Here is a 15,609-nt window from a genome sequence, read left to right as displayed (position 1 = left end):
GCGATCGACTATGCATACGGGCATAAAATTTTTAATAAAAAAAATCCGTTATTTTCCAAAAAACATGTCTTAAAAAAATTGCAGTATTCTATTACCAACCAAATTCATAAAAAATATTCATTTAAATGGTGCGATTCAAAAAAAGTTAAGGACTGTGTACTGGTTTTATAATTTTTTGATGTTAAAAAATTGTGTGTTTGAGGGGAAAGGGAAAACAAAATGTAATCACTATAATCACATAAGGAGTACTGAATGTTTAGTTTGATTAGCACGAAAAATACATGTTAAAATATTTCTGCATATTTTTCCTTGCTGTTCTAGAAGGATGAATGAAAGAAATAATTAGTCAATACTGAAGAGATCTGATGTATGTAATGCATGATTTACGTTACAAAGCCTACAAAAATCTAGGCTTTTATAAAAAAAAATTATGACCTTTAAGGTAAGCCATATTTTAGGATTATTTTTGGCTATATGATAGTAGCACTGATTTATTATTTTTTAATAGAAATATTTATTTTTATTTAGACATTTATTTATATAAGTTGTACATTTATTTCCAGCTTTAAATATTTGTTTTTTTTATGTAATTAGTGCAATAAAATTTAATATAAAAGATTAAAACAGATCTAAAGTTTTTCTCACTATTTTATTTTTTTTTTTTACAATCAGAAGATTGTCTTTAATTGCAATATAACAATTTAAAATTGAAATATTTGCATACTCAAATTAAAAAATAGTATATTGCTGCCTTATGTGAATAAAAAACAAAACACTGCCCCCACTATTTCTGTGGCGGGACTCCTAAAAACTCAAATGTTGTTTTATCGATATCGAGATTGGCATAGCCACAAATGCATATTTGTAATATTGAAAAGAAACGGCAATAGTCAATACTAGTGATGTAACAATTGTCAATTTTTAGGCATTCATGAATGCAAATATCTGTCGCCGATATTCGCAAATGTGAATGCGAATATTCAGTTTTAATGTTAAAGTAAAGATTAATAAAAAATATAATTGCAAGATTATCTTAGCGAAAAAAATGTAGGAAATTAATATTTTTGTCTCTTAATATCTTCACATTTAAAAAAATATCATTTTTTTCTGATATTCATAATCGCAAAATGTTTGTCTTAATTTTGCACTGTCAAGATATATGCGAATATTTGCGCATGCGTATATTCGTTACATCACTAGTTAATACACGTGAAGAGAGCAAAATCATTTCAACTAGCCAAGACTCTTCGATATTATATCGATTTGAATTGGTGTATTTTCGATATTATTTCGATAGTCAAATTTTCAAGAAAACCTATATATATCGATATTATTTTGATCTCAATTGGTAATCATCGAATCGATATTTTAGGAGTCCCTGCACTGATCTATGTTGTCATCCTAAATCATGACTGGTGCTGTTGGATATACATAAAAATGATGTTATTGACATTGTCGAATACAAAATGAACAAGCGTTAAATTAATGGTGGCGAAATTTATAGTTTTCCTAGTTTTAACATTTTCAGAAATAGAAAATATGTACACAATCCTAATAAAAAAATTTTCGAGTTATAAGTGAAAAACCGGAAATTATAAAAAAAATATTATATATAAAATATAAAAAAACTGTATAAATAAAAAGATATGGGACATTGCAGAAAATGTCTAAAGCCCGGTGTCTCTTAAAAGAATGATGTTATTACGATGCAGTTTTTGCCGTTTCATATCTCTTAAGAATCGAACTCAAGACACCTTATCTTCTTTATTATGTATAAATATATTATTTTTCTGTTGATTGTAGATGAAAATTAATGTTCTTTTATGATTTTCATAAAAGATGGCCGACGAGGAAATTTTGTTCTCATTATATTTATGTGTAAGAGTTAAGTCTATGTTATGGCATTTCTTAAATTGTTTTCTTTCAGTAATTTATCACACTATAAATTGGACAAAGAAATTACAATTTACATGTAAATTCAGTTAAGTTTTTTTGATTTTTTTAATTGAGTTGTCACCAGTGGCGGCTCTTGACATTGAGAATAGGTGAAGCATATTCATTGATTGACTAAAAATAAAAAAAAGTGGCAGGCAAAATTTTTCAAATTTTCAAGCTCAAATGATTTTAAATTAATCTGGAAATTTTTAATTGCGTTTGCCATGTTACCGAAAAACTGATGTTCGCGAGAAGGATTTTCATTTAGATTTTATAAAAAATAGATTCGGCTCATGGACTTAATGATGGGTACAGATATTTCCGAACGTACACTTTGTCTTTTGACTTCCCCCTTTTTTTCACATCTAGAGAAGGCACAGACCTCTCGCAATTTAAAAAATCCTTTTTGTCCTCAATTTTCCATCTGGAAAATGGCATTTCTGATAAAATACATACTGGATCATACATAGGAAACATTTGTACAATTATTGATGCAAAACAAATATTAACAAGGAACCGTTATAATCGTGCACTGGGCGACATATCATATAAACTGTTTAAAGGCAGGCGATTCCGCGTCACTCGTTCCCCCACACCGTAATTAACTCACGTATTGGACGCCTCGTCATGACAACCGCCGTAAATAACGTTACAAAGTGAAGCGGAATACAAACTAATTTCGATCCGCGTCACTTATGCTATATGTTGTATGGTATGAGGTTGATGTTCGCGCTCAACGAAAACAATGTTTTTTTAGAAGGCGTTCACCGCACAACTATTCTGTTTATTTCTGCATATACAACAAACAAACAATACATTTTCAATATAGAATTATAACTAAATTATAAAATATATATAAAATTAAAAATAATTTTAAATTGCACAACCAAACGGAAATTTTAGGTGAAGTGGTGCATCACTTGCATCACCTGGCGAGCCGCCACTGGTTGGCACTGAATTTTATTTTAAAATTCTAGTAAGTCAGTTTATGTGTTAAAGCTTAATTTTCAGAGCTTCGTTTTGTCGTAGACAACAGAGAAATTTGGAGTTCCCTTATCTCCACTCCTATGTAACTAATTTAAATATTTTAGATGAAATATTTTGAAAATTAAGGAAATAATATGAGATAAAAGCAGTTTTCTAATAACCTCTTCCGTGCAGCAAACAACTGTTTGAATTGAATTGTAACATCTACAACAATCCCATAGAACAACAATAAATTCAGGGTTGTAGGAATACGTCACTGTAATACATTGCTCTGAGAACGAGGATTAAAACATTAATATTCTTGCAACATTTTAATAGGCCTTTATATAGGTCTGATTAACTGGCTTTCTTTTTATGTTCGATAGTTTTCTTTGTTGTGTAAAGCATATCTATTAATTTAAGATTTTATATTTGTAAAAAAAATATCTAATATATCTATATAATTTCAATAGTTTTGCAAAAGTTTAATACATAGATATAAATAAATTTTATTCGACTTATGTTCTACAGCGGACATACATTTTTGTTATAGTTGTTTGTAGCCTTGTTGCATTATATGAAATAGGTAGTACATTATTTTATTAACATTATTAAAAATATATGGCCTACTTCTACCCACGGTGTGCAGGAAGCTAATTTTATTCAAACGAAAAACTGCTTATTCAGGGGGTCTGCTACTTATAAATACATGCAGAATCGATAGTTTTTAAAATCTGATTAGATCATTTTAAGCTTTTTTTGTAAAAAATATAAAAACAACAGTGATAATTGATCGTATGAGAATAATATAAAAATTATATGAACAGCATACAAATATGTAAGTATATAATATAATATGTATATAACTAGCCACACACATACTCACCCACCCATATACATACATATTATATATACAGGTTTACATAAGCAAGTAGTTAATGGAAAAATTTAAATAAATACATGTATGAAAATCATAATTCAGTTTAAACCTTTAGTAGTAATTATTGAATATAAAATTGTAAATTTAATAAACATGTTTTTTTCAAGTTTATATACTTATACATAAGACATATAATACATATANTTTATTCAATTTATGTTCTACAGCGGACATACATTTTTGTTATAGTTGTTTGTAGCCTTGTTGCATTATATGAAATAGGTAGTACATTATTTTATTAACATAATTAAAAATATATGGCCTACTTCTACCCACGGTGTGCAGGAAGCTAATTTTATTTAAACGAAAATGTCGAGAAAAACTGCTTATGCAGGGGGTCTGCTACTTATAAATACATGCAGAATCGATAGTTTTTAAAATCTGATTAGATCATTTTAAGCTTTTTTTGTAAAAAAATAAAATCATAACAGTGACAATTGATTGAATGAGAATAATATAAAAATTATATGAACAAAATACAAATATGTAAGTATATAATATAATATGTATATAACTAGCCACACACATACTACATACATATTATTATATATACAGGTTTACACAAGCAAGTAGTTAATGGAAAAATTTAAATAAATACATGTATGAAAATCATAATTCAGTGTAAACCTTTAGTAGTAATTATTGAATATAAAATTGTAAATTTAATAAACATATTTTTTTCAAGTTTATATACTTATACATAAGACATGTAATACATATAACACTATATTACCGCAAATGTGAATGCGAATATTCAGTTTTAATGTTAAAGTAAAGATTAATAAAAAATATAATTGCAAGATTATCTTAGCGAAAAAAATGTAGGAAANTGTATGAAAATCATAATTCAGTGTAAACCTTTAGTAGTAATTATTGAATATAAAATTGTAAATTTAATAAACATGTTTTTTTCAAGTTTATATACTTATACCTAAGAACATATAATACATATAACACTATATTACTATTTTTGGTTGAATAACTTAAATATTTAAAGATGAAAAAGATACAACTGCTTTTTTCAATTTTGGTAAATATGCTGGATTATTTATTGATTTAACTTGTCTTCTATCCCAATGTTTTACAAATTCCTTATGAATAGATTCTCCTGCCTGCTCAGACCAGATACCAAGTCCGTCTCCATTTAGATATTCCAGGCAGTGCGTAAGATGCTCTAGTGTTACATGAACTTTCAAGGTTTTTGAAAGTTCGGTAGATCCTAAAATTGTTTTCAATTATTTGATGTATTTTTCGAGATTATCGCCCTTCTTTGTAGAAAAAAAGCTATTTACTATTTTATTCATGATTTTAAGTGTGTTAATAAATAGAACCAAACTTGAAATTCCCACGTTGCTATATATAGAAGGATCATCTAATTTATCCTCGTTTTCCAAAAGAGTACGACAGGAATTCCCTTCAAACGTTTCACCATGATAACTTTCTTGTGTAAGATTAAGCTTCTTTGGCCTAAATAAGTGCATTTTCTCTACCACGGATTGGAACTAATAAGTCCCAAAATAAATGGTTGCATAACATGCAATTCTGGAATGATGCACTTTTAAAAAGAGCTAAAGAGTGTCATAGTACTATAAATTTACCATTGTTAGGAGAAAACGATGATTTTGTGTGATAAAAAAGTGCATCATCCAGAATTACATGTTATGCAAGGATTCGTCAACCACTTATTTTGGCACGGATTAGTTCCAATCCTTGGTAGGGAAAAGGCACTTATTTGGCCAAATCTTACAGAAGAAAGTGAAGTGAAGTGTGGTGAAACGTTTGAAGGGAATGCCTGTCATACTCTTTTGGAAAACGCGGATAAATTAGATGATCCTTCTATATACATATAGCAACGTGGGAATTTTACGTTTGGTTCCATTTATTTACATACTTAAAATTATGAATAAAATAGTAAATAGCTGTTTTTCTACAAAGAAGGGCCATAATCTCAAAAAATAAATCAAAGAATTGAAAACAATTTTTGAATCTACCGAACTTTCAAAAACCTTAAAAGTTGATGTAACACTAAAGCATCTTACTCACTGCCTGGAATATCTAAATGGAGAATGTATTCAACATTTCAATCTATTCAAGTTATTCAAGCAAAAATAGTAATATAGTGTTATATGTATTATATGTCTTATGTATAAGTATATAAACTTGAAAAAAACATGTTTATTAAATTTACAATTTTATATTCAATAATTACTACNATACATAAGACATATAATACATATAACACTATATTACTATTTTTGGTTGAATAACTTGAATAGATTGAAATGTTGAATAGATTCTCCTGCCTGCTCAGACCAGATACCAAGTCCATCTCCATTTAGATATTCCAGGCAGGCTTATGTAAACCTGTATATATAATAATGTGTATGTATATGAGTGGGTAAGTGAGTATGTGTGTGCCTAGTTATATACATATTATATTATATACTTACATATTTACCCATATATATAATTTTTATATTATTCTCATACGATCAATTATCACTGATATTATGTTTTTACATTTTTTACAAAAAAGTAAATGATCTAATCAGATTTTAAAAACTATCGATTCTGCATGTATTTATAAGTAGCAAACCCCCTGCATAAGCAGTTTTTCTCGACATTTTCGTTTGAATAAAATTTGCTTCCTGCACACCGTGTACCTCCCAATTAACAGTAGGATCTGATTATGTCTTTAAAAAACCAGTGATTTATGTTTACAGAAAGTTAATTCAGTTATATTTTTTTATTTAGTTAAGTGCATAACATGAATAAATGGTATATCAAATACCATTATATGGCAAAATCAAAGTTCGAATAAAAAATCTTAAATGCAAAAAATATACCAAAGATAGCTGGATAATTTAAAAGTGATTAGACTTAAGATAAAATTTGTATTGATATGTTAAAAGGGCAACATATATAGAAAGTAATCATGTTTATTTATTTGACAATTTGACTTCATTTCAATATACACCAAAAAATAGAATTGCTGAACTAACCGATAAGAACATTGCTTGAGTTTGTATTATTATCCAAAGGATAATGATTATTTATAAATTTTTTGCTTTGGACATTAATAATTATAAATATTCAGCATTAAGTGATTCAAAATTGCACTTAATTAGTAGGATACCATCGTTTGCGGGTGCCAGTTAAAATCTAGAAGAATAAGTAAATGGCACCTATAGAGTGGTTGTGAGTGGTGAGTTTTTATATAATTACTAATTACTGAGGATTGGAAAAAATATGAAAACAAATTATGTTTGATGTGTTTATCTTGAACACATTGTTATACAAACTTTAAAAACAGACGAGATAAATAAATATAAGAACTCACCTTATATATTTTTTATTGGATTTAACTTAAAAGTAAGGCCTTAATCTGGAAGTTTATTACTTCATTGCCATTATTTGATACCCATTCCCTGACTAAATTGATAATTATTTTATTAACTTTAAGTTATAATGCAAATAATGTAAATAATATGATGCTAAAGATATTTTCCAATGTGTTTTTAGACACAAAATGCTACTTAGTGAGTCATAGAAATCTGTTCTTGTTTAATGTATAGTAACATTTTAGATGAAAAATTAATTGAGACCATAGTAATTGTTTACTGACAACATGGTTGACAAATTTTGTTATTATAGTTATAATGAAGAAGGTACTTAATAAGAATAACATTTAGAAAGTTTTGCAAGTTTAAATATTTTACTACATCACCATACATTTTAAATATAACACATTGGAAGATATGAACATTTTTTTTTTTAGATGTTGAGTAGTCCAATAAATTTGTTTCTGTGATTTTAATTTTGTATTCAAAGAAATAATAAATTGCTATTAAAAAAATTGTAACTGATATTAAAAATTAAATTTTAAGTTGTTTTTGGCTGTGTGACTGTGTGAATTGCACATTCCTGAATTCGTTTTATATATATATGTATATATATATATCTTTATATATATGTATATTCGAATTAGGTTCGAAAGTGTCATTTTTCATTTCTTTATTTAGTATTACATATGTGTATATTTAAAGATAATATATTATATTTAAGATAACGCTGTTATTGTTTTTATCTAATAGTATCCTAAAAACACAAAAGTTGATTTGTATCACTTTGATTTGTGGTGGTCGAACTATAAGTACACTCGACGCAAGATAAAGGTTTCCAATCTGAATCGTATTCTGTTTGAAATATGACGGCTTAACCGCTTGTCTATATGGGACGTTCCCATTAAACTCGTGTGACAATATTTTACCGTCACATGTGACATTTTACAAGTTTTGTAAAAAAATGCTTTCCTGGTAGATTGGCATTTTTAAAATGGGACTAATCGGCAAACTCTTATAGCAGACCCCGTATGCATTTTTGATTATCTTGTTTCTATTAAAAGAGTTGCATTTACATTACAATAGAAAAATCGAATCATCCTAGTTAATAAATCTTGCGAAACGTCTACTACCTTCTTACGAATAGTTAGATTGAATGGATTTAAGAAAATTAAAGATTAAATTTTTTTTTTACTTTTGAAAACCCTGCAGCTGGGAAACGGCGGCCTTAAGAGCCTACGTGTGTGTAACAAAATTTACTTAATTTTAGCCACAGAATGGGCCTCTGGTTTTTTTCTGTACGCCATTAATGAACATTGTATATATGTCCCCAATGATATCAGTTGAAGTTTCTTATAAAAGTTGTAAAACATACAATTCTACATAAAGATAGCCTCTTGACTTTTTCTTGTACTATTAAAATTAACAGAGTTAGGGAGGCTGGAAGTTAAGGGAAGATTTTAGAAATTTAAAAAAATCATAAGCAGAAAAATGAATGAATTTTATAGTTTTTTTTTCAATCTACTCTAAAAAGTGTAACTTATCTTTTCAGAGAAATAAATATAATTTTTAATTTTTAATAAGAAAGTTATAACAATTTCAAATTTTTAATCATTAATTTTAATAATGTAACAAAACTAAAACAATTTTTTTTCTATACTATTCAATTGATTATTTAAAATAATGAAAAGTTGCCTTCGAATTTTTTTTGTTTGTATTTTAGACAGACAAATTTATTTACCTTTTTATATTTTGAATTTTATTTAGCACCTACGACACTGCCAGGGCAAAGATAAAAAATCACGTTCGCTTTGTCGCACTCATGGTACCGAAGTTGTGGACAACTGGTATACTTATGACAAAGATAGATTATTTCGTTCGCTATTGTCAATGCGCGTGCGTCAGTAAACGTGTGTTTTTTTAAATTATTGTATGCTCAATATCCATTGTTAATCTCAAAAAGGTAAATACATATTAATAAGGACTAATAATTTTTCTTTTAGCCTAAAACGGATTTAAACGGATGCAAACTAACCCTCATGTTCACCCCCAAAAATAATATTTCCGTGATAACTCGGGTTCTAATCAATATTTTGGAATGAAACAAAATGGAAATTACTTCTTATAAAAAAACATTTATGAGCTTATGTGATACGTCAGTTGAATGAACAGTAACTATNTGTTTCTATTAAAAGAGTTGCATTTACATTACAATAGAAAAATCGAATCATCCTAGTTAATAAATCTTGCGAAACGTCTACTACCTTCTTACGAATAGTTAGATTGAATGGATTTAAGAAAATTAAAGATTAAATTTTTTTTTTACTTTTGAAAACCCTGCAGCTGGGAAACGGCGGCCTTAAGAGCCTACGTGTGTGTAACAAAATTTACTTAATTTTAGCCACAGAATGGGCCTCTGGTTTTTTTCTGTACGCCATTAATGAACATTGTATAGGTGTCCCCAATGAAATCAGTTGAAGTTTCTTATAAAAGTTGTAAAACATACAATTCTACATAAAAATGGCCTCTTGACTTTTTCTTGTACTATTAAAATTAACAGAGTTAGGGAGGCTGGAAGTTAAGGGAAGATTTTAGAAATTTAAAAAAATCAAGCAGAAAAATGAATGAATTTTATAGTTTTTTTTTTCAATCTACTCTAAAAAGTGTAACTTATCTTTTCAGAGAAATAGATATAATTTTTAATTTTTAATAAGAAAGTTATAACAATTTCAAATTTTTAATCATTAATTTTAATGTAACAAAACTAAAACAATTTTTTTTCTATACTATTCGATTGATTATTTATAATAATGAAAAGTTGCCTTCGAATTTTTTTTTACGTTTGTTTTTTAGACAGACAAATTTATTTACCTTTTTATATTTTGAATTTTATTTAGCACCTACGACACTGCCAGGGTAAAGATAAAAAATCACATTCGCTTTGTCGCACTTATGGTACCGAAGTTGTGGACAACTGGTATACTTATGACAAAGATAGATTATTTCGTTCGCTATTGTCAATGCGCGTGCGTCAGTAAATGTGTTTTTTTTTAAATTATTGTATGCTCAATATCCATTGTTAATCTCAAAAATGTAAATACATATTAATAAGGACTAATAATTTTTCTTTTAGCCTAAAACGGATTTAAACGGATGCAAACTAACCCTCATGTTTACCCCCAAAAATAATATTTCCATGATAACTCGGGTTCTAATCAATATTTTGGAATGAAACAAAATGGAAATTACTTATGATAAAAAAACATTTATGAGCTTATGTGATGCATCGGTTGAATGAACAGTATGACGATATTCCACCAAATAGAGATACGCTCTGGGAACGTATACAAAATATTTGGAACGCTATAGACGTGAATTGTATACGACGTCTTGTTACATCTATGCCAAACAGATTACAAGCCGTTATTGATTCGGATGGTGGTTGGACATATTATTGGACTGTTTTGTTTTTTCATTGTTTACAAAATGATGTCAAAATAAGTAAATAAGTTCATAACATTATGGGCCCAGAAAAGCTTCCTTTCTGATAGGTGTAAATTTAAAAAAATCCTGTTTTTCTAAATATTTCGAAAACGATTTAAGATATTACACTGAGTTTTGGTGTATAGTATAGTGGCAGTGTAATATCTTAAATCGTTTTCGAGATATTTAGAAAAAACCGGATTTTAAATTTCTTTCGATATCTATCAGAAAGGAAACATTTCCGGACCCATAATGTCATGAACTTATTCACTTATTTTCACTTCCAGAACACGTCCTTATATTTATAAGGACGTGTTCTGTCTTGTGTTAAATATTTCCCTTTCCGCCCAAAACTATATAAGTTATAATAAAACTGTGAGTACAATATTTTTTTATTTTGTTGCTTTCCTGACCTATACCTACCTACTCTCTACAGAATATAACACAAATTCTTATTTCAAAATATTAATTTTCTCGGGGACAAGAAAAATAATGTGGCAATACAAAATAATTTCAAAACCTGTGCACTCTTCTCTTTTTATAATGCATATACTTCAGGCCTGCAATTTTTTGTTATGTATCGTGACACATGTGCCTACACAAAAAAAAATATGACACGCCCCTAATTATTGATGCCTCCCAAAATTCCTATTAATAGACCACTGGCTCGCACCTTTAAAAGTAGTATGCCTTTTAGGTTGGAAACCTTTATCTTGCGTCGAGTGTACATAGTTAGTTGTTTGTTTGAGACTAAAAATTGAACATAGTTTACAGGATGATAATATTTGTTCCAAAAAGAAACTATGAAAGTTATTCCTTTTTAAATAGAGCACTCTGTTTTTTATTACACTTTTTTAATTCATCAACGTTATTTGCCAAAACAAATATCACCCTGTATAATGTTACAAATAAAATAGGTCATCATATGCGCCATTGTATTATCCTCACTTTTTGTATTGCAAATCGATTAACAACAAAATTGATTTATTTGATCATATGCATCTTTACGATACTCATTACGTTACATAAAATAGTATTCAAAGAAAACTGATGTTGAAATCGAGATTCTATTATGGCATGAGAGTTTTCGTCAGACCAAACTTGTTTATTGTGAAAGTTCATTAAGTATAGCATCTCGAAAAATTAGCTTTGTCGGTAAACAATATCCCAGCGGCAAAGTCAACATTTTGTTAAATTTTTTGCAAAATCCAGTACCAGGATAGTCTTGCAGCAGTAAGGCTTGAACCTTTTGTATGTGAAACGGGTATAACTGTTGATACTTCAGAACGGACCAAACTAAATTATGATTCACATTAAGATTTGCAGCGATCTTCCTAATAGTAGTATATAGATCTTCTTCCAACTTGGTCCTTCTAACACTCATAGGTCTTCCAGGAATTGGACCTTTCTGAAATGAGCCTGACTCTGAGGAAGGTGTTGAAAAACATTTTTGAACATTCTTGGATTTGGAGTTGGATAATTTGGAAATCTTTCCATATAAATTTGCCTAGCCTCAGTACTATTTCCATCTGCAAGACCATAAATGTTAACCGTATTGGCCATTTCAGTATTTGAATATGCATAAGTTTAATTTGACAATATCGTATTAAACAATTGACAATCGTATTAAATAAGATGCACCCTTTTTATTATCATTGTTTTGCATCACCTCCCTAAGATATGTTTAAGTAATTTAAGTAACTGTGTTTAAATGCACTTGATCAAATAAATCAATTTTTTTGTTAATCGGTTTGGAATACAAAAAAGTGTAAAGAAATAAAAAGTGAAGACAATAGAATGGCGCATATGATCTATTTTATTTGTAATATATTTTTAAGGGTTATGATTTTTTTGGCAAATAATGATCGATGAAACTCACATCTCCGCCACTGGTAAGTTTTAAAGCTATTAATGTTTGTCTTCTTACCCTACTGTCACACTAAATATGCACTCCGAATTTAGTTAAATTATCTCATGAGGTTTAGAAATTGAAAATTAAAAACAGATTTTAAAAAAAATTTGACACACACTAGACACAGCTCGCAAAACCACACATTTATATAACAAAAAACAAAAAACCTTTATTTTTGGCCGCAGAATAAGCCCCTGGATTTTTGACCTCTACTTAAGAAACCCTGTATAGTTTCAACAATTTTGCATGGTCGATTTGGAATTACTTAAGTTGGTAAAAAATATTTAATCTCTCTTTTACATTCGCGGTAACAAAGTAACATTTGGCGCCTGGCAAAGCAAAACATAATTACCTATTATTGTTTTTACATAGAAAGCCATGCATATTTTGACAACAAAAGCCATTGGTAAAATCTGTGGACATTATATTGCTGTTGGTTGTTCGAAGTAATTAAATTTTCTGGAATTAATTGTTTTGCAACTTACAGTTAAAGTTAAAAAGCACTACCGTACTATGGTTTTCTTGGAAGATCTCATTGTGGTAGACTTGTTTTCGATCGCTCAGCAACATCTTATAAAAAATTCCAGAAAATACAAATTACTACGTGGAAAAGAAACAAAATTGTTTCTAAATATTACATATATTTTCTTAAACACAGACATTTAATAAATACCATTTATCCACTAGATTATTAGCCATTGAAAAGAGGAGAGGTGGAAAAATAATTCAAGGCATTCTTAAAATTAGTAGCTAAAAATTATGATTACTAAGAAATAAATAATTTTGTATTGTTTAGGTGTTTTTACTCTTTTAATATTAAATAAAGTTTAATAAACCGCACTGGTTGATTGTTGGCAGTCATTATCATTTGATAAAGTCCCGTTGTCTCTTTTTATTGTGTCAAAAAATTTCCACTGTAATACCTTCTACGACACCCCAGCTCTCCAGCAGGAGAAAATTTCCAGAGATACATAGGTTGTCATGGCAATGTTAGAAAATGCTCCCATTTTATTGGTTAACATACGTTGGAGTGAAATTTTCTATATAGCTGGAGACTGGCAATGAAAAAAGTTTATAAATTGTCCCTGATCTACCTAGTTTATTTTGTTTTATCTAAATTTTATAGTCCGATAAATTTTATAATTTTTATGTAACGTGTACGGAAAAAGTACTTAAAGAAACATAAAGCAATCATTTATTTTACTGCATCTCATACAGAGATAAGCTATTTATAAAGTAAGTTAATGCCTAATGTTTATTATTTACTGATGAATATTTCATATCTTTTCAAATTCACATCAGAGACAGAGGCCGTAATGCTATTTAAAGAGTTAAAAAGATCCAATATTTGCGGTGATCTAGCCCTTACGGACCGATGTGGCAACTCGTCCAGTTCACCACAGATTAAATTCTCCGAATTAAAATCACCAGGAGTAACAACAGGCTCATAGAACCCGTCTTTAACAAATTTCCAAATTTTAGTATCTTCCAGCTCAATTATGGGAATATTAAGTGCAGACTGAACTAAATTGAAAAGATCTGATCCAGAAAATCCTTCTGTTTTTTGAATAAGTAGGTCCCAGTACTCTGAATGTTCCTCCAGAGGTGTGTCTTTAGTGAACAACTGAAAAAGTTCACGACGCTCAACCATATCTGGGAGAGGTATGTATATGCGTTTATGAAAACGTCGCAGAAAGGCAGTGTCTAGATCCCAGGGGCAGTTTGTGGCACAAATCAAAAACATATTCTTTACGTCTTCCATTTTGGTCATTTGGCACATTAGCTCAGTTTTCATTCTGCAAATGATACATTTATTAATTGATTTTGATGTAGTTTTGTAAGTTAATGCATATAACTCAATTTTAAAAAATCACCTGCGGGTATGATCTTGTTCCGAGTCATGCCTTGTCCTGCAAAATCCATCTACTTCATCTATAAACAATATAGAAAATTTTTCATTTTTCCTGATATACTCGAAAACAGTTTGCATGTTCCTTAAACAAAATTCAGTCAATTAGATTTAGAAAAGAATACATTTCCACATAAACTAAACATACTTCTCTGTTTGACCTACAAGAGGAGACAACATAGCGCTAATAGAAATGCAATGCAAGACAGCATTAGCTTCAGAAGCTAGTGCATGCACTAGACGTGTTTTACCAGTGCCTGGAGGACCAAATAGTAAGACGCTATTACATGATCTACGGTTAATAAAAAGTTGTGGTTGATTCCTAGGTAAAATCACTAAAGATTTCAGCACTTTTTTAACATCCCAAAGTCCAGCAATTTCTCTTAAACTATTTACTGCAGGGATTTCTATTGTGCTATTTATTATACTTTGTGTTCTATCTTCTCTACTGTGCTGCATTTTACTAGAAACTTTTGTAGAAGAAATAATTTGTGGAATGTATTTTCTTTCCATTATCTTAATTTGTTCTAATATAAGCTGTTTTAAGTACAATAAATCGACCTATAGCAAATAATAGTGTTTTATTATATGTATATTACTGAGTACCTATCCAATCAAATATTTTTTGCAACTTACCGAATATGGGCTACTAGTATCTTCTTCAGAAATTATGTTTTCTAGTTTTTCACAACATTTTTGTAGTTCTTGATGTATTTGTGTAATATTAATATGCCTACTATTAAAAAGTGATTCCACAAGTTCCAAACTGAAAACTAGATTTTATTATCTCGATATTAATAAAGATAAAAATAATTCGTTACTTTTTTATAGCTAAATGATAACTTTCTACTGCCGAATCAGGCCTTTGAGAAAATTCTTGAGACATTTTTTTGAAAATCCTTTTCGGTGTTTATTTTAGCGGTTAAATTAGATTGTTGTGCCCAGGCGTCATCTGTACCAGCGGGACCTGTTTTACCGATTGTTTTGTTTTTCTTGACATTTCATTCACGGAATCGAATATGTCTGCCGTGTTTTTGACGTGTGGGTCGTACGTTTAGAATTTTCATTTGGGCGTCTAGGTCACACCTTGATAATATATCCCGAAATTACTCATTTAAATGTA

The 15,609-nt window shown here is 29.1% G+C and overlaps 1 protein-coding gene across 1 annotated transcript; it reads right to left on the bottom strand.

Annotated features, from left to right (window-relative positions):
* Positions 1-13,807: 13,807 nt before the first annotated feature.
* On the bottom strand, positions 13,808-15,388 carry LOC108910337 (vacuolar protein sorting-associated protein 4-like). Its single transcript, XM_018714908.2, has 5 exons — positions 15,308-15,388; positions 15,123-15,252; positions 14,635-15,047; positions 14,452-14,571; positions 13,808-14,373 (listed from the first exon to the last, which is right to left on the bottom strand). The coding sequence occupies exons 1-5, from the start codon at positions 15,370-15,372 to the stop codon at positions 13,836-13,838; spliced, it is 1,266 nt and encodes a 421-aa protein (XP_018570424.1). The 5' UTR covers positions 15,373-15,388; the 3' UTR covers positions 13,808-13,835.
* Positions 15,389-15,609: the final 221 nt, after the last annotated feature.

The sequence above is a fragment of the Anoplophora glabripennis genome, unplaced genomic scaffold (genome assembly GCF_000390285.2).
Source record: "Anoplophora glabripennis isolate ALB-LARVAE unplaced genomic scaffold, Agla_2.0 scaffold459, whole genome shotgun sequence".
Taxonomy (NCBI): Eukaryota; Metazoa; Arthropoda; class Insecta; order Coleoptera; family Cerambycidae; genus Anoplophora; species Anoplophora glabripennis.
The sequence above is the reverse complement of the archived record's forward strand: the minus strand, read 5'-3'. Positions and strand labels throughout refer to the sequence as shown.